Source organism: Canis lupus, chromosome 10 (assembly GCF_048164855.1).
Source record: "Canis lupus baileyi chromosome 10, mCanLup2.hap1, whole genome shotgun sequence".
In the NCBI taxonomy this organism is placed as follows: Eukaryota; Metazoa; Chordata; class Mammalia; order Carnivora; family Canidae; genus Canis; species Canis lupus.
In genome coordinates this window covers 12,772,554-12,798,970 of record NC_132847.1, presented here as the reverse complement: position 1 = coordinate 12,798,970, position 26,417 = coordinate 12,772,554, and the positions used below count along the sequence as shown (strand labels likewise).

Below are 26,417 nucleotides of genomic sequence, written 5' to 3'. Positions count from 1 at the left end.
TGGCCTTAACTTCATTTAACTGACAGGATTGTTTTACTTACTGCTACTGCTATTTTAATTTTGTGTGAATGAACATTCATACCATGTTGTGACCGTCTACCTCTTTAATATTTGTTACTTGAAAATGCACTCAGAGTAATTGCTTTTGTGACAAGTATGTGTGACAACCATAGCATTTCCCAGAAATGAGATGTCAGTTCAAAGAAGTTCATATTAAATTTTTAAAAATGTTTCTTTTATGTGTATACCAGAAAATGAATTTCACAAATATAAATGGAGTGAAATGTTTGCAAGTACCAGTTATTTTTTCTTTTCTTTTTTTTTTAATAGTTTTGAGTGTGTGGATTTTTTTGGTACCTTTGTTAAAATTATTCAACTTTTTCCAAACATTCATAATTTCCACTTAGTTTTAAAGGCCTTTTTAAATTTAATTTTTAAAGATTTTATTTTTTTACTTGACACAGAGAGAGAGCAAGCAAAAGCAGGGGGAGCACCAGGAAGAGGGAGAGGGAGAGGCAGACTCCCTGTTGAGCAGAGAGCCCGATGTGGGACTCATTCCTAGGACCCTGAGATCATGACCTGAACTGAAGGCAGACACTTAACAGACTGAGCCATCCAGGTGCCCCTAACAGCCTTTCTTAAAAAAAAAAAAAAAAAAAAAAAGAAAGTAAATTGTTATTTCAGGATTGCTATGAAAGTATTATACTTCTGTGTCCTTAAAATGTACTTCATAAAGTCGATTTCAATTTTTAATGTACCACCAAGATCCTAAAATAATCAATATCCATCTCCTTGTCATTCCTCTACAAATGATCATTTTTGATATTCATTTTGTTTAGAATTCCAGTTTTGAATGAGGATGATCTTCTTAGGGGCAATATATAGAATAATACTAATTTTCTGACTTGTGGAAAAATAACTTGCATAAAGATAACTGGAGTGGGTGATTATTTTCCAAAAAGGTGTTGTTTGTAGTTAGACCTAATCTTATGTGTTAATCAGAAATTACATATACACATAAACAAAATACCTATGTTATCCTTTCTGTAGTTTAGTTTTTCACTGTAGTGGCTAACTGATCATATTATCATTGCATAGTTGCATCCCTATCAAACTCATCCCATGTTGAATAAATACTAAGATCCCACTTCAGGTACTTATTCTGACTTAAGATAAAAATAATTTCTTCACTTGAGTCTAGTATGGAGGAGCATGGCATTTCTTAACTCTCTCTCTTCCCCAAACCAATCAAAACCAACATCAACAAGAAGCAGTAGAGGATAAAAAACATAAACAAGAACTCCTTTGCAAAAACATAGCCTTAAAGGAACACGATATGAAGAAACTGACATCTACAGTGGTCATCGGACAACATGAAGTAAGGATATTTGGGAACAGTCCACACCATGTAGAATTTTAGTCATGAGAGAGTAAAGAACTCTCCAGACTGAAAAAGACAAAGAGGAAATTGAACTAAAAGAGAGAAGAGAAACCCCTGCAATTACTCAGTCTGAGAGCACACACAGAGCCAGCTGCAAAGTTAATACAGAACATCGTTTTCCCCAAAGGAGTTGTACTGCAGCTGAAGAATGCTAAAACAACCCCCTCTTTGGCTGATGACTGCTTTGTTATCAGTGATGATACCAGACCTACATTTCTATGCCCACCTATTACTGAGGGTACCTATTGCTAAACTACCCTCACCATGTAATAATACTCAATTCCCAGTGTTCCCACTTGCCCTAATCTCAACTCAGAAACAGCAGCCAAACTGATCCCTACATCTCTTAGCATCTCCTACAAATTATTCAGTTTGCACCCAAACTCTGCAAAAGTGTCTTCCGTTTTCCCTCTTGTGAATTATAATTCAGTGGAGTGTTATGCTGAATTATCCAGGGGAAAAATGATAATGACTTATCAATATATAAATATAAATCCTGGGAAGAAAGCCAATTTGGTAATTCTTTCTTGTTGAATGAAAAGGATATTTAAAAACTCCAAGAGGAAATAAGGAGAATTGCGCCTCTAGAAACCAAAAAGACTCCTAAATTATAGGCCCATAAATCCTTACTAACGGAGGGAAAAAAAAAAAAAAAAAAACACACTTGATCACAAAATCACTCACAGGGCTTACTTAGTGAGATGGCTTGGTCTCTGCCATGGGCTGATTTGTGTCTCCTACCCCCCACAAAAATATGTTGATGTCATAACCCCTGGTCCCTGGAAACATAACCTTATTTTTAAATAGGGTATTTGCAGATATGATCAGGTCCATATGAAGTCATTAGGATGGGCCCTAACAGTATGATTGGTATCCTAGTAAGTAGGGAGGAATTTAGGTACTGAGACCCATGGGGAAAATGTCAAGGGGCTGACAGAGGCAGAGATCATAGTGATAGAGCTACAGACTAAGAAACAAGAATTGTGGCCACTACTGGAAGCTGGGAAGATGCAAGGAAGAATTTCAGAAGGAGCATGGTTCTGTTGATAACATGACTTTGAACTGCCAGCCTTCAGGACTGCAAGAGAATCAGTTTCTGTTGTTTTAAGCCACCCACTGTGTGGTATTTCTTCTGGTAGCTTTGTGAAATTAATACAGATTTTGGTACTGGGATGCTACTGTCAAAAATAACCAAAAATGTGGAAGTGGTTTTAAATTAGGTAATGGCTAGAGGCTGAATGTGATTTTGAGGCACTTGATAGTTAAAAAAAAAATCTAGATTTTCATGAAGAGACTTTTGGTAGGAATATATCTGGCAAGGGGTTAGTATTCAAAATATATAAATAACTCATGCAATTCTAATGCGAAACAAGCATATCAATAATCCAATTTAAAAATGGGCAAAGTAACTGAATAGACATTTTTCCAAAGAAGACCTACAGATGGCCAACAGGTACATGAAAAGATGCTCATCATCACTGATCACCAGGGAATTGCAGATCAAAACCACAGCGAGATAGCACCTCACATTTGTTGGAATGGCAGATATTAAAAAGAGACAGCAAGTCTTGGCAGGCATGTAGAGGATGTGCAATCCTTGTTCTCTGTTGGTGGGTATGTACATTGGTGCACTGCTATGGAAAATGGTTTAGAGGTTCCTCCAAAATTTAAGAATACAACTACCATATAACCCAGCAATTCCACTGGGTATCTTTCTGAAGAAAATAAACAGTAACTCAAAAGAATACCCGAACTCCCATGTTCATTACAGCATTATTTAGAAGAGCCAAGATGTGGAAACACTTGTGTTTCGGTGGAGGGATGGATAAAGAAAATGTGGTATACATACACAAAATGGAACATTATCCAACTATAAAAAAGGAAGGAAATCATGCCTTGTACAATAACATGGATGACCTTGAGGGCATTGTGCAAAGTAAGTCAGACAAAGACAAATACTGTATGATTTTATATGTGGAATCTAAAACAACAAAAACAGAATTCATATACATGGCAGATTGGTGTTTGCCAGGGATGGGGGTAGGAAGTGGGCAAAATGGGTAAAGGGGTTCTAAAGGTTCAAACTCGCAATTATAAAATAAATTAAGTCATAGGCATGGTGACTGTAGTTTATAATACTCTCTTGTGTATTTGAAAGTTGCTAAGAGAGAAAATCTTAAAATTTCACACCATAAGAAAAAAAAAATGATAGGACTGTGTGTCGATGGTTATTAACTAGACTTACCATGTGGTCATTTTGCAATATATGCAAATATGAAATTATTAAGTTGTACACCTGAAACTAATATAATGTTATGTTAATTACATGTCTATTAAAAACCCCTAGAAATAGAAAGTTGCTTAACATAACAAATGCCATACATGACAAGATCACAGCTAACGTCAGACTCAAAAGTGGAAAGTTGAAAGTTACAGGGTCAGGAACAAAGCAATTGTTCCATTCTTACCTTTTCTAGTCAACATATGACCAGTTCTAAAAGGAGGCTAAATATTTATCCCCAGGAGTCAGCCTCTCTTTAAATTCATATTAGTACCTGCAGGGGTCTTTTAACACAATGATTCTCAAGGTGTGGTTTAATGATTAGCAGCATTAGATTTACCTGGGAGCTTGTTAGAAACACAAATTCGTGTGCTTCCCCCACCCCAGGTCAAGTGAATCACAAACATTAGGTATGAGTGTCATCAATTGTGTTTAATAAGCCCTTCAGGTGAACTGGTTTCACACCGTCTGTCTCTGGCAACCCCTAATGCCAGAGTATAAATGGAGGATTTCAGGGTGGGGAGTTAAGTGATAGGGCACAAAACTACATGTTCTGGTATTTGTTTTTATAAATTATGGACAGGGGAAAAGGCTACGGAAACAAGGGATAGTGAAGCACTTGATCCAAAAGTTAAATCAACCACACTGACACTAGAATAGGGTCCGATTTGTGAGCACAGAAACCAAGAATCTCTTGGTGATTGTTATCCATGGAGCGAGGATCAGTACTTGGTACGTGGTAAACTTTCACATATACTTGTTAGACTAATGAAGGCTAGTTTTAACACAATATGGGTTATTCATTTTAAATACAAGTGGGGTTTTTTTTTTAAACAGTCCAGGTCTCTTGCTGCACAGCAGAGGGAAAACCAGAATGAATACTCCCCGGAAAGCCGGTCTGAGAAAAGGCACCCCAGAAGGGGGCTCGTTCAGGTGTTGCATTTTCTTCTCTGGAGTTTGTCCACCAAATACATCACTTCACTCTGGTAAGAAATGAATGAAGATATGTAAGACGCAAAGATTTTTGTTTGTTTTAGTGCAATTCCTAAAATAACCAAAATTCTGAAGTAAATTTTTCTTAATCGTCGGATTAAAAACTGCTTTTAAGAACTATTGGAATTCGATACATGGTCACATCATATCTATAAAGTCTACAATTTAAGTTTTATTCTGTGTACACATCTGGGAAACCCTATCGGTTCAATCAAGAAAATGAAATGTCCAACCCCGAAATTGTCTTGTGCCTATTTGTCATCACTTCCTCTAATCCCTCTCTGCACCTCTCTATCTCTGGACAACTGTCGATCTGTGTTCTGTCACAAGATTAGTTAGAATTTGTAAAACTGTATGAAAACAGGATTCTAGAGTATGCACAGTTTTTTTTTTTTTTTTGGTTTTGCTACTTCCTCTTAAAATAATTTTGAGATTCACCCACATTGCTCTGTATTCAGTAACCAACTCCTTTTTGTGGAGAAGTAGTTCATTGTAAGACTATATCAGCACTTCTCCATTTATTTTTATTGCATATTTGAATTATTTCTAGGTTTTGGCAGTTATAAGTAGAAGCAGTATCAACAGATGTTTTCATTTCTCCTGAGGGAATACCTGCAAGTGTAATTGCTGGATTGTATGTCACTTGTCTGTTTCACCTTTTAAGAAGCTGCCAAAATATTTTAGAAAGTGTTTCTTTCATTATTCGTTCCAGTGTTTGTTGCACTTTCTTCAAAATCTTGCTAGGTATGATGAAGCTTTTAAAATATTCGTCATTTTAACAAGTGCGTGCTATTTTCTCAGTTTAAATTCACATTTCCTTAATTACTAATCTTGAGTATTCTTTCACCTGCATGTTTGTGATACTGTATTTACTGTGGTGTATTAAGTATTTAAATATTTGGTCCAGTATTTAGTTTTTTAGATGGTCTATGTAGAAATCCTTTATCAGATATAGAACTTGGAAATGCCTTTTTTTTTTTTTTTTTTTTAATGGTCTGTATCTTGTTTTTCATTCTTATAGAAGTGTTCTTTGGAGAACAGGAGTTGTTAATTTTCATGAAGTGCAATTTATAAATATCGCTGATTGTGTTTGCGTGATTTTTTTTAATTTTTATTTTTTTACTTATGGATCACAGTTGGCTGCTTGTATCCCTAGGGATTTTGTAATTGGATGCCTTTATGGATTTTACCTTCTTGAGTGCTAGATACTTTTATATTTCTATAAATATTTTGGAGCTCTGTGTAGAGATGCAGTTAGGTTATTTGGAAGCAGTTGACTCTTTGGGGTCTCCTAAATTTTGTTAGGTAAGGCTAGGACAGTGCCTTATTTAGAGACAATGTTAACCTGTTCTGAGGTAAAACTGAATCCTGTATATGTGCCTCTTGAATGGAAAGGTTTTCCACACTGACAAGGACATTTTTACTTTAATGCTTTAAGGTTCTTAAAGGTGTTAGGCACCCAGGTTCTTCCTGGGTGTTAGGCAATTTCTTCACATGTGTGGGTGATGATGCTCTGTAGATTTGTAGACTATTCTCTCTTTGCAACTCTCCCCTTTTTGCTAGGTAACCAAATTAATTCTACCTGCCTTGGTGTCTCCAGACTTCCAGATCCCTGTGTTTAACTGGGGGAGATGACTGGGCTCTGGCTCTTCTCTCTACTGTGGTGAAACCATGGGACTATGATCTGCTCTCTGGGCAGTAAACTGGGACGGTAAAGGGGATTATTTCTTTTATTTACCATTTCTCTGATACCTTAAGCCTTGAACTCTATTGTTTAGGATTTCCTTCCCTCCCCTCCCGCCCCAGGCAAAGGAGGACTTTCATAACCTTTACCCTTCTTCCAAAAGTGAATGAACTCTTGAATTTCTAACACTAAAAATAAGAGGAATTCGAGTCTTGTAAATAATACATATGATTTCATAGTTTAATTATGTACTATCTTGTTTAATTGACTTACAACTAACAAAGATAAGCAATGATGGTAGGTCTTTTACATTAAAAACAAAAACAAATAGCTGTTGTAATCTCACTGAAGTATTAGGTGTTTTGATCTTATTCACAAGATATACAAGGCTCTGAAAAAAATATATATAGGAAAAAGTAACAAAACTATTGTACTTCGTGCATTTTCAGGAATATAATTTTTCATAAATCAGACTTGGAAGAAATGGTATTAGAGGGATTGCAGCTGTTGGGGAAAACTAGAGAAAACAAATCATACTTAGCTTAACACAGAGGAATAGAAAATTCAATATTACTTTTTATGCTAACTTTTCCTGTGGCATATGAGCATAAATCCCTCCAGCTCAGGGCTTCCTGGTGGTAACACATATAGTATGTGTGCTACAAATGTGTGATGGATATGTTTGGGATTTTGATCTCTGTAATGCTTGAGATAGTCTTACGGAGTCTAAAGAGACTAAAATTGATACAACTTCTCTAGCCATAATCAGCCTCAACTTACCAGATTTTGTCTTATAAACATTATCTTTCACTGTGTGTGCCGTGTTGTGGAAAAGGCAGGACCCACGACTCCAGCAGTTAAATGTTTTCCTATTTATCTTCTAGAATGCTGTGCACAGTTGATACATGTCTTGCTTTTCTTCAAGGGGTGACTGATTTGATTAGACAAGGAATTGACCCAGCGGAAAATAGAAGAATGAGCTTTCTGTCACTGTCCTTACTTCTAAACTCAATTGCTTTAGGGAGATTTTATTGTTAAAAGGAAACTTTCACGTGTCTCTCTTGACTAATAGACTTCTATACTTGTAGAAGGAAAAACATAGAATGTGAATCAGTACTGTATGTACTTTAAAAAGAAAACAAAACTCCTCTTCTAAATTTTCCTGAAAATAATTTAATTATTTTAGAATGAATTGGATGGTATGTACAAATGTTTAAGTAGTTTACTATGTTACCTTAAGAGAGAAAACTGACATAGGTTTTGCCATAGTGATGATAATACCTACCTATACCTTCTCGTCTTGACTATATAAGGATTCCATAATCTGGAATTCACTGTACCTGTTTTCACACAAACTTTGATATCACATGAGTGACAAAAATGGAAAAATACAGGAAGGGGATTTTTTATTTAGTAGAGGGAGAAGTCAGCTGAGTAGGCAATTTTACATCTTCTGGCCTTTTTTGTTTACAGTGACCGTATAGGAGCCATGTAACAGTATACCTTTTGCTTTCATGATTGGTTTTTCAACTTTATTGAGGTATAGATGGAATATGATAGACTATAGACTACATATGTTCAAAATAAATAACTTGGTGTTTGTGTGTATACATACATATATATTTATATGTACTCAGTAATCCATCACTAATATGAAAATAATGACTTTATCTGTTACTACAAAGTTTACTTGTGCTTCTTTGTAACCCCTGAACCACTGAACTTGCTTAAGACCCTTAGGGATCAGCTTTTTTGCCATTTTAGATTAGTTTGTATTTTCCATAATTTGATATAAGTGTAATCCAACAGTATGTACCCCCTTCTATCTGCCTTTTCCTTCAGCATTATTATTTCAATTTAGCAATGATGCTGCATGTACCATTAGTTCATTTATTACTGAGTCTTAGATCCTTTTCTGGACATTTTGTAATTCATTGTTCACTTGTTGATGGACATCTGGGTTGTTTCCAGTTTGGGGCTATTACAAATAAGACTGTGATTAACATTTGTGTTACAAGTCTTTATAAGAACACGCATTTTGATTTATTTAAAAAAATTCTTTTTTTAAAATTTATCTTAGAACTATATTGCTAGGAGTGGAATGGCTGGTTATACGCCAGGTGTATGTTTAACTTTTTGGAAAAAAAAATCCAAACTATTTGGCAAAACCAGTTGTGCCATTTTACATTTGCAGTAATAGTGTTTGAGTGTTTAATTTGCTCCATATTTTTTCCATCCTACATTGTCTTCCTAATAACACACATTCTAAAAGGTGTTTGCTGGTACCTCATTGTGATTTAATTTGCATCTCAGCAATAAATAATTATGAACAAGTTTTCTTGTGGGTAGTTATTAGTGTATCTATTTTGGTAAAGTAAATTTTCAAATGTTTTGTATATATATTTTTAAAGATTTTATTTATTTATTCATGAGAGACAGAGAGAGGCAGAGACACAGGCAAAGAGAGAAGCAGGTTCCATGCAGGGAGCCTGATGTGGGACTTGATCCCGGGACTCCAGGACCACGCCCTGGGTTGAAGGCAGGCACTAAACCACTGAGCCATCCAGGAATCCCCCTGTTTTGTATATTTTTTTATTGGTATGTGTTCTTACTGTACTTGGAAAGTTTTTCAATATATATATTCTGCATTACAAATATTTCTTCAGGTATGTATTTTCTCATTCTGGACTCGATTTTTGCTAAGTGGTTTTCAAAGAGCAGATACTGTTAATGTTGCTGAAATACTATTATTTTTTAACAAATAATGTTTTTTCTGTTCCATCTAGTAAGTATGACCAATCCAGAGCCTGAAAAAGTTTCATTTATGTGTTCTTTGTGGAATAGTACAATGTTTCCAGCTTTTATATTAAGATCTATGATTGATTTTGAGTTGATTATTTTACATGGTGGGATTAGTGGTGGAAAACTTTTGTTCATATAAATATCAAATGATTCCAGGAACATTTTTTTGAAAATTCTTTTTCATTAAATTGCTTGTATAACTTTTATGGAAACCAATTGACTCTAGATGTGTCCTTTTATTTTTGGACTCCATTTTCTGTTTATCTGTCTTGATGCCAATACTGTACTGTATAGTTGCTTTAAAATATTTCTTAAGGGGTAGCCCTGGTGACTCATCAGTCTGGTGCTGCCTTCAGCCCAGGGCCTGATCCTGGAGACCAGAGATCGAGTCCCACATCAGGCTCCCTGCATGGAGCCTGCTTCTTCCTCTGCCTGTGTCTCTGCCTCTCTCTCTCTTTCTGTGTCTCTAATGAGTAAATAAATAAAATCTTAAAAAAATAAAATATTTCTTAAAATCAGGTAGTATGAATCCACCAACTTTGTTCTTGATCAATATTTTTTAAATGTATGAGTCCTTCACATTTTTACATAAAACTTACAATTCCTTTATCAGTTTCTACTAAAAAGTCTGCTTGGATGTTGACTGGGCTTGCACTGACTCTAAAATAGTTGGGAGGAAAACTGACATTTTAAAACTGTTGAGTCATCTGACCTAGGAATAAGGTATAACTGAATTTCTTACATTCTTGACTTTAGTTCAATATTTTGTGGTTGACAAAGAGGTCTTCCCCATCTTGTGTAAATTTTATCTTAAGCTTAAGAAGTGAGCTTATCCAATAACACTTTGTATTAGAACAATTTACTCTTTTTTTTTTTTAAGGTTGTATTTATTTATTCATGAGAGACACAGAGAGAGAAAGAGAGAGAGGCAGAGACACAGGCAGAGGGAGAAGCAGGCTCCATGCAGGGAGCCTGATGTGGGACTCGATTCCGGGACTCCAGGATCATGCCCTGGGCTGAAAGCAGGCACTCAATCACTGAACCACCCAGGAGTCCCTGTATTAAAACAATTTAAAATAAAGTCTTGCTATATATGTACATGCATAAAACTGACCAATAAAACTTTCTGGATGCTCCCCTAAATCTGACTGAATCTTGATTCTTAACATGTAAAAAGCCTTATTTTGGACCTAATGAAGTTTAAAAATAAAAAGGTATTAAAATCCTTTCAAGCATCTGTCATGAGCTTGGAATTTTTTTTTTTTAATGCCATATTTAGTTGCCCTTTTCTAAACTGTTAGAGAATTTTTAAGTTAAACATTTCCTAGTTCTATATCTTTTTTTGAGTTCTCTCCCTGTAGTGTGGAATACAGATGATAGTATGATTTTTGTGATAAGCTACTAGCTTTCATTAAAACCTCAATAATTAAGGGTTTTTTCCTAAGTATCTTTGGCAAGTAAAATTTTAAGTCCTAATATTTTATTACTTCAAGGAATCTTAGGACTTTAAGTTTTTACTTAACATTTTATATAATCAAATTTACATAAAAATGATAAAAAATTGCATGTTCATTAGAATAATTTGCTGCCTGCCCTTTGAAACTCAGCTTTTTTTTTTAGTAGAATTTGATTGATTTAATATAATTTAACTTTACAAAATACATTTAAATACAACATAGGTTTTGAAAATAGATCGTTGCATTGATTCCTCACATGAAAAATTGCGGCAGTGCAAGGAACACATATGCCACGAATAACTGGAGAAAATTTCTCTCAAAGTCAGTTTTTAGTTTCTATCTTGACTAATATTTATAAGTTTTACGTTGTCTGAGGAATAACACAAGTCACATGTTTGCCAGTTACATAGCTTATGTATGTCACCTTGTATCACATCTGGAGTCCTGTTGTGCATAGGATTAACATTACTCAGTTGTGTATATCTGGAATTTAACATCCAAACCTCATCTTGATGTTTCACAGTGTATTATGACCTGACTTCTTTTATTTGCTATGGCCAGAAGCCATACTGATTGCCTGTAAGGCACAGAATGTAAAAGTGATATGCTACATATTACTCTGCTTTAATGAATATAAAATCAAGGGAGATTTAGAAAAATATTCTCATGGAACAAATAATTAGTACTTGTTTATATATGCTACTTGTTAATAAAGGCCTAGATGCAACTTTGTATAACAGAAAAGTTACAGACTTTGGCTCAAACTAAAGTGAATTTAATTTCCATTCCTCCCACTGAGTCATTTTTGAAAAGTCATGCAGCCACTACAATGATCAGATTCCACATCTGTCATTTGGGGGCTAGTACTTATGGGATTAATGTGAAAGTTAACTGGCAAAATAAGCAGTAGTCGAAACTCCTGTAATGTCAGGGTTTATCACATAGACCCTTCCTCTATTCTAGTTTATTCAGATGTTTTTACACATTTATTTTAGAAGGAGAGAGAAGGACAGCAAGTGTGTGCATACAAACTAGGAGAGGGAGAAGGAGAGGGGGAGAGAGAGAATCTGAAGCCGACTACCCACTGAGCCCGTGGCAGGGTTTGATCTAATGACCCTGAGATCATGAACTGAGCTGAAATCAAAAGTTGGATGTTCAACCAACTGAGGCACCCAGGCACCCTCATTTGGCAGAATTCTAAATACTCTGATAGAGAATATATTTTACTTCTGTATCTAATGACTTATAATCTAGACAATATAAAATATGTATTAACATGCTAAAAATGTGTCACATTTAAATATTGAGGTAGAGAATATAGATACTTAGAAGTTTTTCGGGGGGGGGGGTCAAGCCATAGTTTTAGGTATACTTAGAAAAGATTCAAGTAAAGATGGTACCTTCATACAAAATGATAGTGCCTTCTCCATTCTTTCATGTTATTTTAAAAAATGAAAAGACATTCAAAATCACTAATCATGAGGGAAATGCAAAGTACAATGAGGTGTAAATTGGTCCAAATGCTATGGAAAATGATATGGAAGTTCCTCAATAAATCAAAAAAAAAATTACTACATGATCTCCCAATTTCCATTTACAGGTATAAGGAAATAAAAATAGACTTTCAGAATGATAGACTTATAGGCTTATTGCAGCATTATTTACAATAGCTGAAATAGAACTATTTTAATGGGAATCAATGGATGAATGAATAAAAATATGATATATGTGGTGTGTGTATACATTAGAATACTCTTCAGCCACAAGAAGGGAGGATATCCTGCCATTTACAAGAACATGCATGAACTTTGAGGGAATTATGCTAAGTGAGATAAGTCAGACCCAGAAAAGCAAGTAGGTACTAGATCATCTCAGTTAGCTTTAGATTCCACAAAGGATAAACTTGTAAAAAGCAGTAAAACATTATGAGGGGATTGGGAGGGGGGGTAATAAAATTGATGTTTAATGGTGCAAACTTGGAACAAGTAGTAAATAAGCCATAGAAGTCTGCATGTTACATGAATATAGACAACAATATTATAATTATACAATATGGTAGTGGTCCTAAATATTGCTATAACCACAATCATTACAATAAATACGTTATCAAAAGAACATGTGCTACACCTTAAAATTATACAATGTTCTATGTCAAATATGTTCAATAAAAATGAAAAAATTAAAATTAAACTCATGAGTCACTGATCACTCTATACGTTAAAATTGGTAAGCAGATCTAAAATCTGAAAATAATGAGGAATAGAGAAAACTGGATCAAATAAGTAGAGAATGTTTGTAGATCCACTTAAAACCCTCAGTCAGCTTAGTAAGATCCTAAGGATTCTAAACAAGGAATATTTCTTCATCTGTAGTAGTAAAGTATTGAAGCTTCATTATTAAAAATAATGACATTTATTAGAAATAAGAATTTTTAAAATTCTGGAATGATCTGGTAATGTGAAAGATTGACAGAAATAGGATAATAAGGAAAATCACATAAATGCCATTTCAAGTGCAAAGAGATTGGTTTCCATTGCCAGTAGTGTCCAAAGATCTCTGGAGAAAAAATTTTTGACTGAAAAGCTATTGCTTTTCCCCCAAAAGACCCCTTGTCCCCACAAAAGATTTTTAGAAAGCCAGGGAATAATTGTTAACTTCATTGGTGCCCAGAAAGTATAACAAATAGAGGAGACATTTGCCCCAAGAGAAAAGTGATAGAAAGCATAAGAATTTTCTGACAGCATTTGGCAGAGGATCATAATATGGTATATTTCTGAATGAAGTGTATGGTAGTATAATTCATACCGTCTCTTTGTTCCAGATGTTAGTTGAATATCATCCCGCTTTGATGAACTGTTGGAAATTAAAAAACCCAGAGGCCGTTATTTTGTTGAGCATTTTTTCTTATTTTCTGTTGGTTATTTGGATTTCTTTTTTGGGGAAAATGTGTATTTAGTTCATTTGGCTATTTTTTCATCAGATTTGTTTTTTTGTAACTGAGTTTTAGGAATTCTCAGTTTTGTGGCTACTAACCTCTTGTCTGGTACATAGCGTTTGAAAACTTTCTCCCATTTTTTAGGTAGCCTTCTTGTTTTGTTTCTTTGCTGTCCAGAAATTAAGTTTGATGTAATCCTATTTATTAAATCTTGCTTTTGCTGTGTTTTTGGTGTCATCTCCAGAAACTCATTGCCAAGACCAATGTTGAGGAATTTCTAGAGGATTTCTTCTAGGAGTTTTGTGGGTTGGGTTTCAGGTTTAGCTTCTTGATCCATTTCAAGTTAATTTTTGTGGGGCATTTATCCATTTTTTTCCCTCACACTATTTGCTGAAGAGACAGTTTTTCCCCATACAGTGTTCTGTGCTCTTTTGTCAAATACTAGTTGACTGTATATGCAGGGATTTAATTTTAGGCTCTCTGTTCTGTTCACTTGGTCCTGTGATTATTTTTATGTCAGTGTCATAGTATTTTTATTACTAAAATAATATATTGTCATATTTATAATATATATGACATATATTATATATAATATATAATAATGTCATATAGTTATATATAATATATATATATCATATATAATAATAATGTATTGTCATATAGTTAGAAATCAGGAGGTGTCCTGCCTCCACATTTGTTCTTTTTCTTCAGGATTGCTTTTGATATTTGGGGTATTTTTTGATTCCACACTAATTTGAAGATTTTTTTTCCCTACTTCTTTGAATATGTTATGTTGTTTTGATGGGGATTGTATGTAATCTACACATGGCTTTGAGTAGTATGGACATTTTAAAGTTACTAATTGTTCCCATACATGAATATGGAGTGTCTTTCCATTTGTTTGCATTTTTTTCAAAATCTTTTTCATCAAAGTCCTATAATTTTCACTCCCTTTGTTAAACTAACTCCTAAGTACTTTATTAAAGTCACTGTGAATGAGATAATTTTCTATGTTTCTTTTTCAGATGTTTGATTATTAGTATATAAAAATGCATCTGATTTCTGTATGTTGATTTTTATGTCTTGAAATTTGTTTATTACTGTCAGCAGTGCTTTGATTAAGTATTTGGGATTTACTATATACCAATCATACCATCTTCAAATACTGACGGTTTTACGTTTTCCTCTCTAATTTATTTGCTTTTTATTTCTTTGTTTTGCCTAATTGCTCTAGCTAGGACTTCAGGACTATAGTGAATAAGAATATTGAGTGGGCATTCTTGTCTAGTTCTTGATCTCTATGAAAAAGCTTTCCCTTTTTCTCTGTTAAGTATGATGTTAGCTGTGGGTTTGTTTTAGGAGGTCTTTATTATGTTGAAATATGTTCTTTTATGCCTAATCCGTTGAAGGTTTTTATCATAAAAGGATACTGAATCTTGTTAAAAGCTTTTTCTGCAGCTACTGATGATGATCTTGTGAGTTTTACTGTATGGTCTATTAATGTGATATATTACATTTTATTGATTTACTTATGTTGAACTAGCCTTGCAACCCAAAGATAAATCCCATTTAGTCATGCTGTATAATCTTTTAATTATGCTCTTGAATTTGGTTTGCTAGTATTTTGTTGAGCTTTTTTACATCTATATTTATCAGGGATATTGGTACAGTTTTCTTCTTAGTGTCCTGATTTGGCTTTGGTATCAGGGTAATTAATGCTTGCCTCATAGAATGTGTTGGGAAATATTCACCCCTATAAAAATTTTTTAAGAGTTTTTTTTTTTTTTAAGATTTATTTAACTCAGAGAGAGAGGATGCACATGCAAGTGGAGGTGGGGGCAGAGAGAAAGGGAAAAAAAGAATCTCAGACTTAGCACTGACCATGGAGTCCAACTTGGGGCTCGATCTCACAACCCTGAGATCATGAGCCGAACTAAAGTCAAGAGTTGGATGCTCAATGAACTGGGCCACCCAAGTGCCCCTCCCCACCTTTAAAATATTTTATTATTATTTTTTGTTTTAGAGAGAGAGTGTGAGCGAAGAGGGAGGCAGAGGGGAGAGAGAGAAGGAGAGAATCCTCAAGCTGACTCCCCTCTGAGCATGGAGCCTGACTAAAGACTTGATCTCAAGACTCTGAGATCATGACCAGAGCTGAAACCTAAAGTCAGTTGTTTAACTGACAGAGCCACCCAGGCACTCCTTTTTGGAATAGTTTAAGAAGGATTTGAATTAATTCTTCTTTTAATATTTGTTAGATTTCACCAGTGAAGCTGTTTAGTACTGGGTTTTGTGAGATTTTTATTATTACTCATTCAATCTCTTTACTCACTATTCAGATTTTCACTTCTGATTCAGTGGTGGTAGGTTGTATGTCTCTAGAAATTTATTCATTTCTTCTGGGTCATATAATTACCACATAGCTGTTCATGGTAGTTTCTTTCCTGTATTTCTGTTTATCTGTTATAAAATTTACTTTTTAATATTTTGATTCTTCTCTTTTTTTTTCCTAATGTAGCTAATTTTGTATATTTTTTGAAAGAACAGCTTGTAGTTTTGTCTGTTGCTTTTCTAGCTTTATTTTTCTCTGATCTTTATTATTTTCTTCTTTTTGCTAAATTTAGCTTAATTTTTCCTTACTTTTCTAGTTTCTTGAGATGTTCCTTAAGTTGTTGACCTGAGACCTTGTAAATTTCCTAATACATGTATTTATTGCTATGAACGTTCTTCTCAGAACTGCTACTACTCCTGCCCCCTAAGTTTTGATGTGTGTATTTTTGTTTTTCATTTGTTTTGTGGTATTTTTAAGTTTTCTCTTTTGATTTTTTTTTTTTTTTTTACCATTTCATTGTTCAGGAGTGTCTTCTTTAGTTTCCACATATTTGTAGATTTTCCAGCTTTTCTTTTGTTTATTTATAGCTTTATATCATTGTGCTCAGAAAAGATAATTGATATGATTTCAGTTTTCTTAAATTTACTAATATTTTTTTATGTCCTATCATATCATCTTTCCTGGAGCACGTTCGATGAGGATTTAAGAAGTATATAGACTCTACTGCTATTGGATGGAATGTTCTAGATATAACTAGGTCCATTTGGTTTAAAATATTGTTTAATTCCAATCTTCAAATTGATTTCTGTCTCACTGGTACATCATTGCTGATAGTGGGATATCTTAATCACCTACTAATATTGCTGTCTATGCGAGTATTTCCTTAAAATATTTAGGTGATCTCATGGTGGGCATGTATATATTTATGGTGGCTACATCATCTGGTTGTATTGACCCTTTTATCATTATATAATGACCTTTGCCTCTTCTTGTCATTTTTGGCTTGTAGTCTTCATCTGGTATACTATGGCTATCCCTCCTTTCTTTTGGTTTCCACTTGCATGGAATATTTTCTTCCAGTCCTTTACTTCAAACCTGTGTGTGTTCTTAAAACTGAAATGAGTGTCTTTTATGCAGTGGATAGTTGGGTTTGTATTTTTTTTAATTCATATAGATATTCTCTGCCTTTTGATTGGTGAATTTAATCCATTTACATTTAGGGTGATTATTTTTTCCTTTGAAGCTTTTTTATTTTTGAAACTCAATTATCAAATGCAGGCATTTGTGCATTTACTTTTTAAAAAATTATACTTATTTTTTCTCTTGAATATAGTCAACACACAATGTTACATTAGTATCAGCTGTATAATATGATTCAGCCTCTCTATACCTTAAGCTGTTATGTTCTGCTCCTCAGAAGTGTAGCTACCCTTTGTCACCATACAGTGTTATTATGATGTCATTGATGGTGTTCCTATGCTGTGCCTTTTATTCCTGTAACTCTTCATTTCATAACTGGAAGTCTGTATCCACCACTTTCCTTCATCCGTTTTGCCCATCCTCCCCCATAACCATTGGCTTGTTCCTTGTATATACAGGTTATTTAGAGTGATTATTGATATGTAAGGACTATGACTACTGTCTTATTGTTTTGTTTTGTATCTCCATTGTTTTTTGCTCTGTGTCTCCCTACCTCTGTAATTGGTGGCTTTCTATAGTGATGTGGCCAGTTTCTTCCTTTTTTTTAAATGTTTCCTGAATCTACTCTAGATTTTGCTTATTATTACCATGAGGCTTACATAAAACTCCTCACAGGTAAAATATTCCATTTTATATTGATGCAACTTGTCTTTGTTTGCCTATAAATGCTCCACCCTTTTACTCTGCCCCTTTTATCTTTGTGATATCACAACTAATCAGTTTTTATGCTGTTAATTCATTACTAAATTACAGTAGTTAGTGTTTTTGTTATAGTTGTTTTTAATGCTCTTTAACCTTTATAATATAGTTAATTGGTTAGCACACCATTATAATATGCAGTTATGGTTTTCTAATTCTATTTTTCCCCTTTACCATAGTGTTGTGTACTTTCACATGTTTTTCATGTCATTACCATTTTTTAAACTCCTTGTGTTCATTAATTTTATTGTGAGTTCATTGAATTGCTTTTTCTGAGTTTTCTTAACAGTGTGTTGAATTTCTTCATAAGAACTATTTTGAATTTTTTATCAGTTAGATTGCAATATTTGGTGCCTTTGACTTCAATTGCTGGAAAATTAGCATTTTGTGACACCATATTTACTTGATTATTTTATAGTGCCTGATATGTGCCTCCCCACCCCCGCACTTCTGATGCAACAGTCCCCTTCCTTTGCTAAGAATTTGTTTACTTTGTTTCTTAAAATTCAGCAGGTTGGTTATTAGAAATCTTTCTTCTGTTTTCCAGAAGGAGGTGCTATAGCTCAAACTTGTGTTTTTTTTCTATTGGAGCCGGCTCTCCTGGCAGCTGAGTGGAGGAGGTGTGGGCTTGGTACTAGAGCTTTGGGGGTGACCACAGCGCTGAAGGGGGATCTTCCATTGGGAACTCTCAGAGGTTCATGATGGACTTCTGCTTAAATCTCAGCAGTGAGAGAGAAACTTGTTCTCTCAATGCCCTTTGATATTCTTATCTGCCTTTTTCCTTCTCCCTTTCCAAGTCAAAGTGGTCCCTTCTCTGCAGTCCAGGTGCTACTAAAGAGAAATGGGTCAATGCATCTACAACCTGAACAACTGAGTCAACTGGGTGGTTACCACTTTGGCTTTTTGCCTCCTTTGCCAGAGGGGTAATCTCAGATGCCACTGGAAGTTCAACATCTTGCATTGTCACTCTGGGGAGGAGGGAATAACTTGGCAAGTTATTTCATCTCTTCTGTCTCAAAATTTCTCTTTGTTTTCCTCTGATGGCTTACTGGATTCCCCTATCAGGCAGGCTGCATCTCCAGAAATTCTGTATACCCCATGGATATCTGCCCAGTTTTCTATGCTCTTAGCTCCCTGTTTCCAGATTGTACGGAGCTGGGGTAGACAAGCTCAGCAACTCCCTTGGCTCCAAGCTCCCACCAAAGTCCTGTTTACCCACTTTTGTATAAACAGATGTATAGGAACTCTTGGATGTCATGGTGTAATTTGCAGAGGAAGTTAGCTCTGGTTATGAATATCCAGTTAATTGTAAATCAAGGGGAGAGAAAAAGGAATGCCTCATGCCATAATAAAGCTGACATCACTCCCCTACTGGTACTTTGTGTGTGTGTGTGAGGGGGGAGGTTTCTTCATAAGTTAAAGTTTAATACATTTTATTGCTTTTTTTAAAGCAGTTCTTGGTTTTATTGAAATATTATTTCCCCAATTTCATTGAATTTGCTCTTGTTGTTATTACTCCTTTATACTTATTTGAGCTTTATTTATGTCTATTTCTAGTTCCTTCTGGTAGAAGTTTAGAACACTTATTTGAGAACTTAATTCTTTTTAATATAAGCAATGATGTAAACATTCCTCTAATTACTGCTTTACCTGTATCTTATATTTTGATCATTAGAAAATATTATAAGGAGAATGAAATATCTTTTGTGATTTCTTCTTTGACCCTTGAGTTATTTATGGTACATAAGTGATAACTGAAAAGTTCTGGAATAGTCTGATATTGATTTCTAATTTTTTTGTTAGGGGACACATTTTTCTATCTTTATGAATTTATCAAAAATTAATGGTTTGTCTTAGTGAATATTGAATATTCCTTATGTACTTGAAAGTATATTCTGCTCTTGTTGGATGGAATGTTTTTTAAATGTCAAGTAGATCAAGAGGGTAATTTTGAAGACTCTAAGGATGATAGTAACTTTGCTTATTTCTCCTTTATTTTTTATGTTTTGCCTTTTAATAGGATCTGACAATCTCTTCCTTTAATGAAAAATTTAGGCTATTTATTCCTAATGTAATTTCTTGTGTGGTTGACTTCAAACTTAACATCTTGCTTTTTTATTTTCTGTTATGTCTTATCTGTCTTTTCAAACTATTTTCATGTTTTTTTTTGATAAATTGACTATTTTATTGACACAAGTAGGTCTCTGCTCTTGATTAAGTAAACTTTAAGTTCTAAAAATTGCTTTAAAGTTTACACTATACATGTTTAGTTACCAGAGTTCATCTTCAAATAATATTGTATGTTGTGTATATGTAAGAATGTTAAAACATTTCTATTTTCTCTTCCCATTCTTTGGCTTTTTTTGGTCACTCGTTTTATTGTATTATATGTAATAAATTCCACAATGCAGTGCTACTATTTATGTTGTGGAGATTCAGTTCACTTTCAAAAAGTCAATAAGAAAAAAATTTACTTTTGTGTATTCAGCATTTCACCGTTTCCACTTTACTCTTTCTGTGTACGAATACAAATTTCCACTTGATGCCATGTCACTAGTTCATGGAAAACTACTTTTCATATTTATTACATCACAGGTTTACTGAAAGGAATACTTGAAGCATTTTTTTTTTTTTTTTTTGCTAAAAACATGTTTATTTTTATCTTTGTTTTTATTTGCTTTTACACTTTGATGTCTGGTCCAAATTAAACTTAATTTTTAGTAACAGTTTTAGATTTACAGAAGGAAAGCATACAGAGCACTTCCATATATCCTCCATCCCATTTCTCACTGTTATTTATACTTTACATTAATGATTCATTTGCTATGAACCAGTATTAATAGTAATAAAAGCCCATACTTTATTCACTTTTTAAAGCTGTTAGCTAATAAACTTTTTCTATTCTAGGATCCCATCCTAGACTACATTACATTCAGTTGTTAGGTCTCTTTAGGCCCGTTTTAGCTATTAATTTATCAGACTTTATTTAATTGTTTTTCATGTTATTGGCAGTTTTAAAGAGTAGTGGTCAGGTATTTTGTAGGATATGTCTCGATTGGAATTTATCTGGTTTTCTCATGATTAGACTGGCAGTGTGAATTTTGGGGAAGAAGACTATAGACTTAAATGCCACTTTCATCAGATCAGTGATACACGATATTTATCATATCAGTCAACATGATATATAAAAACATGACCTTAAGCACTATTAATTGTGGGACCCAAGGAATTTAACAAAAATCCCCTACACCTGGACAAGCAGAGCAGAACTAACTCCATTTTGTGCTACACCCGCCATCTCATGTATAACCCCCACATAACCGGCTTATTGCTTAAGGCACTCCCCCACCCTAGTCAAGCCGCTGAGCACACCCTAATCGAAACCGGCTCTTAAAAAAAAAAAAAAAAAAAGGAAACCAGCTCTTATAGGAATGTAAAACTCATAACTGCCAAAGAATGTAAACCCTGCCTTTTGCCCGCCAAACCTGCGTGCCAATTCTGACCAGAGTGATAGGCTAGTTCAAAAGGTCACTATAGGGTAAATTGTAATTCAATTGGCCACCTGCGTGTGGACCAACCTGACTGTGCAACTTTGTGTGTGTGTTACAATCTTATTGGCCACTGGCCCCTATAAAACTGCTATGCCTCTTAACCTTGGGGTCCAAGGTCCTGCTCCTCTGTGTCAGGTATACTTGAACCCAAGCTTGAGCTTGTTAATAAACCCTCATGTACTTGCATCAGTGTCGGCTCCTTGGTGGTTTCTCGGATTTGCAATCTTGGGCACAACATTAATGTAGTTTTGGCCATTTTCCATTGTAATATTATCCTCCTTCCCAAACTGTATTTTTTTGAAGTATGTACTACATGCAACCTCACAGTTAAAAAGTGGGGAGTTATATTTTCATCATTGAATACTCATGGATATTTATTATGTACATTGGATTATAAGCCAGTACTATTTTTTTAAAGTGCTCCAGCTTGGACTGTTGGGGGATCTTTCAGTTGATTTCTGTGTTTCTTTCATATATCCACTTGTGTGTGTGTGTGTGTGTGTGTGTGTGTGTTCATGTACATGTGTTGAGCACTTCTGTAATCCTGGCATTACAGATTTTTTTTAATTTATTTTTTATTGGTGTTCAATTTACTAACATACAGAATAACCCCCACTGCCCGTCACCCATTCACTCCCACCCCCCGCCCTCCTCCCCTTCTACCACCCCTAGTTCGTTTCCCAGAGTTAGCAGTCTTTACGTTCTGTCTCCCTTTCTGATATTGCCCACACATTTCTTTTATTTAACAGCTCATCTGTTAAATTTCTTGCCCAAGTTCTAGTGTTGGACATTTCTCCAAAGAGTAGAGGTCCCTTTAATTGCAGAATCCTATTAGAAAATAAGACTTAAGAACTGGGAGAGCACATGGCTCCTGCATATCTTTCCTTTTAAGTTCTCTCATCTGACAGAGCAAGGGAATGTATGTTTACGAACCCATGTATAAATACATACCTATAAATATTTCTTGATGTAGTCCTCTGTATCTGTATTAAAGTAAATGTGAGTTTATGTCTGTGACTGTAATCCATCACCACCTAGATCACTCTAGCCGCCTCCTTTAGCTTATTTGTAAATTCACACTCCAACAATGAGACACCTGGCTTCCACCATCTGCTGTTCATTTACTTAATTGTTCTTTTCCAGTATCCATATATAGCAGTTTCAGAATTAAGTTCTACCCCCACGTGACAGAATTGTTTTCAACACAGCTTGTCTGGTTTCTTTTGGTGAAATTTAAGGATTTCACTTTTTCCAGTTACATAGCACATCTTCTATCACCTTCTTCTGCAAGCTTGTTTAATATGTTTCCACAGTCTGCATTCCCTTTGGGAGTCCAGTGAATTCTAAATTTTTTTTTTTTTGTAATTTGTTTACATTAAGGTTTATTTACACTTTGTGCTATCTTGATAGATTTGTGTTGTGTATCTGTTGCTCAAGTATCCTACAGAATAATTTGACCCTAAAACTTCACCTGTTCTTTGTGTATTCAACCCTGCCTCACTTCTTCCAAATTCCCAGCAGCCACTGATCTTTTTCCACAATGCCATATAATTTTAATGCTACAGTATGTAGCTTTTTCAAACTGACTTCTTTCACTTAGATGAACTTTAAATATATATCACTCTCTCTTTATGATTTCACAGCTCATTTCTTTTTATCACTGAATAATATTCCATCATAGGAATGCACTACAGTTATCTATTCATTCACCTATTGAAGGACGTCTTTTCTGCTTCTAGTGTTTGGCAATTATTAACAAAGATGCTGTAAATATTTACATGCAGGCTTTGATATAGATAAAACTTTTCAAGTCAGCAGGGTAAATACCCAAAACACTAGTTTTGGGTCATATTAAATTTTATGAGACCACCAAACTTTCTTTCAGAATTCTTGTAATGTTTTGCATCTCCACTAAAAGTGAATAAAAGTTCCTTTTGCTCTGCATACTCACCAGAATTTAGTGTTGCCCATTTACTGGATCTGAGCCATTCTAACAAATGAGGTATTTCATTGTTTTAATTTGTAATTCCCAAATGCCAAATGATGTTGAGCATCTTTTCATATGCTTATTTTCCATCTGTATATTGTCTTTGGTGATGTATCTGTTGAAGCTTTGCCCATTTTTTAATTGGGTTGTTTTTTTTTTCTTACTGTTCAGTTTTAAGAATTCCTTATACTCTGGATTTAATTCCTTTATCAGAAATGTGTTTTGCAAGTATTTTGTCATTCTGTGCCTTGTCTTTTCTTAGTGGTTTTTTTGTTTGTTTGTTTGTTTGTTTTTTATCGGATCTTAGATTTCTAAAGAGCCAGTATGATTGTCACACAGTACCAGTTTCTTCCTATACCTTTCATCCCTTTCTAGGCACATGCTGCTTGGGGTGGTATTGAGTACAAAGTTCAGGGTGGGGCCAGAGGTTCTCAGTTCTCATAAAATGTCAGTCTTAATCATGATCTGTGTGCTTAAAGCCTAGTGATCATGTTTTTCAGCATTTCTTTTTCTCTCCTATTTATGGTGTACTTGTATTAGTTGGGGGGATTGAGTAGAGCATGTTTACAGCACTTGCCCCTGTCACAACAGTCTTTTGCCTTGTATCAGCTTAGGATCATGAGAACAAGTGCATTACCTGCCATTTCCTCAATTTATGGGGCATCAGAGTCAAGGAAAAATTTTCTTTTACCCATTCCTCAAATGATTGCCAAGTTTCAATTTGTGTGAGAGAAGGAACCCAGTTTCATAAGTGTCTTTTAGCAGCATCCTGTATATCTGTGGCCACCTCCAGTTTCCTGCCATGTTCATTTTCTTTTCTGCTAGCACTAGCTGAGACCTTTGCAATAAAGCTAGTGGTAGTAAAAATCAAACATCCTTTTTTACTTGGTATCTTGGAGAATCTGACTGTCTTTTTTTTTTTTAACTTTTTTTTTAACTTTTATTTATGATAGTCACATAGAGAGAGAGAGGCAGACACACAGGCAGAGGGAGAAGCAGGCTCCATGCACCGGGAGCCCGACGTGGGATTCAATCCCCGGTCTCCAGGATCGCGCCCTGGGCCAAAGGCAGGCGCCAAACCGCTGCGCCACCCAGGGATCCTGAATCTGAACTGTCTTAAACCAATTCACACAGTACCCCTAAAGGTTCATTAAAACATTGGGTTTTTTTTTTAACATGTTTTTTATTTTGGGGTATCTTTTTCCTCTTTGTCGATGGGTGAAACAGTATATGTGTCTGGTCTTTCACCAGAGGAGATTGTTAGTACTGGGAATCCAATATACCAGGTGTCTGAGGACCTCAATTTCCTGATGGAAACCAAAATAATTTTAGGTATATTATTTGACTTTTCCTTGTTGTTAATGTGAGAGTAACACTCTTACATGAATTTTTTCTCTGCCTTTATTTATAGTATTTCTTCCGGTTTCGTTATGATGTAATAGATACACAACACAATGAGTTTAACTTATAGAACTTAATGGTTTGGCACATGTATCATGAAATGATGACCACAAAAGATGAATTGACATTTGTCATATCAGGATACCTGGGTGGGCTCAGCATTTTGAGCATCTGCTTTTGGCTCAGAGCATGATCCCCTGATCCAGGATCGGATCCTGCATCGGACTTCTTGTGGAGAGCCTGCTTCTCCCTCTGCCTGTGTCTCTGCCTCTCTCTCTTTGTGTCTATCATGAATAAATAAAAATCTTAAACCCCATCTATCATCTCATATAGATGCAAAATAAGAGAAAAAGAAAAAAATAGATTTTTTCCTTGCATTGAGAATTCCTAAAATCTCCTCTTAACCCCTTTTCTATATACCCTGCAGCAGTGTTCTCTATAGTTATCATCACATGGCTCATTATATTCCTAGTACTTATTTTTCTTATAACTGGACATTTGTACCTTTTGACCACCTTTAACCAGTTCCCTACCCCTCACTCCCATCTCTGGTAGCCACAAAATTGGTCTCTTTTTCTGTTTTTTTGTTTTGTTTTGTTTTTGTTTTTTATATTCCACATATAAGTGAGATCATACAGTATCTGTCCTTCTTTGACTTATTTCACTTAGCATAATACCATCATTATGGGGGACCTTCCATGGTGTCGCAAATGGCAGGGTGCAAATGGCAGGGTTTCTTCATTTTTTATGGCTGAATAATATTCTATTGTGTGTGTATATATATATATGTGACAATGTTTTCATCCATCTGTAAGTGGACACTTAGATTGTTTCTATGTCTTGACTACTGTAAATAATGCTGCTGAGAGCATTGCAGTGCATCTCTCTCTTTGACAGAATGTTTTCATTACCTTTGGATATATTCCCAGAGGTGGGAGCTAGATCCCTGTTCTGGATTTCTACATCCTGCAAGAAAGTAGAACTCTTCAGGTTGTTGGTTAACAATTAAATTTCGTAACAATTAGATTAGTGAGATGTCAGTGATTTGACAGTTATTGAAATTAGGACTTTTGACAGTTGGTAGATTATTTGCTCATTTTGAAAAGATGTATAAAAGCAGTATTACTATAAATGGTGTAAAGAAAGTTGGAAGAGTCTACTGAAAAACATGTATTCACATGCATTTGAAGAGCTATGGCTTAATGTGTCTCATGTTTTTCTTGTTTACTAGGCAAATGTTAAATAAGGTTACATCTACACTGTGGAAGAAAATATAAATATGGAAAGAACAAGGGTGATAATGATTTAGATCAACTTCCACATGTTGGTTAAAGAATGCAAATTAGAGTATGCACAAGTTTTTGAAATTTAAGAATTAACTGTATATGAACGTATTTGCACAAGCAAAGAAAATTTGATGTGTGTAATTGGATTGGAACAGGGATATTTTAATTGTATTTTAGATAAATTTATAATTGTTGCCAGAAACATGTCTTAATTTTGCAATTCAAAGCCAAATACTTCCACATGTGCTTATTTGGTATGTTTACTAATTTTAACTTTAATGTAGAATTTAAGAAAACAGATGTTTCCTTGATGTGATTCTCATTTTTCCTGTATGAGTAATGATGAAATATGCCCCTAAGATACAAGATCT

General features: G+C 34.7%; 1 protein-coding gene across 13 annotated transcripts in view; it reads left to right on the top strand.

The window, feature by feature from the left end:
* Positions 1-26,417, top strand: part of LOC140641224 (palmitoyltransferase ZDHHC2-like) — a 464,956-nt gene that overhangs the window by 312,851 nt on the left and 125,688 nt on the right. For 10 of the 13 annotated variants that reach the window (XM_072840734.1, XM_072840733.1, XM_072840735.1 and 7 more), the window contains one exon: positions 4,560-4,708. In XM_072840734.1, the coding sequence (XP_072696835.1) occupies positions 4,597-4,708 (112 nt within the window). In that variant the 5' untranslated portion in view covers positions 4,560-4,596. Of the gene's footprint in view, positions 1-4,559; positions 4,709-7,283; positions 8,701-17,413; positions 17,738-26,417 lie in introns of those variants that run through there. The other 3 variants (XR_012037754.1, XR_012037753.1, XM_072840738.1) reach the window with 2 other exon arrangements.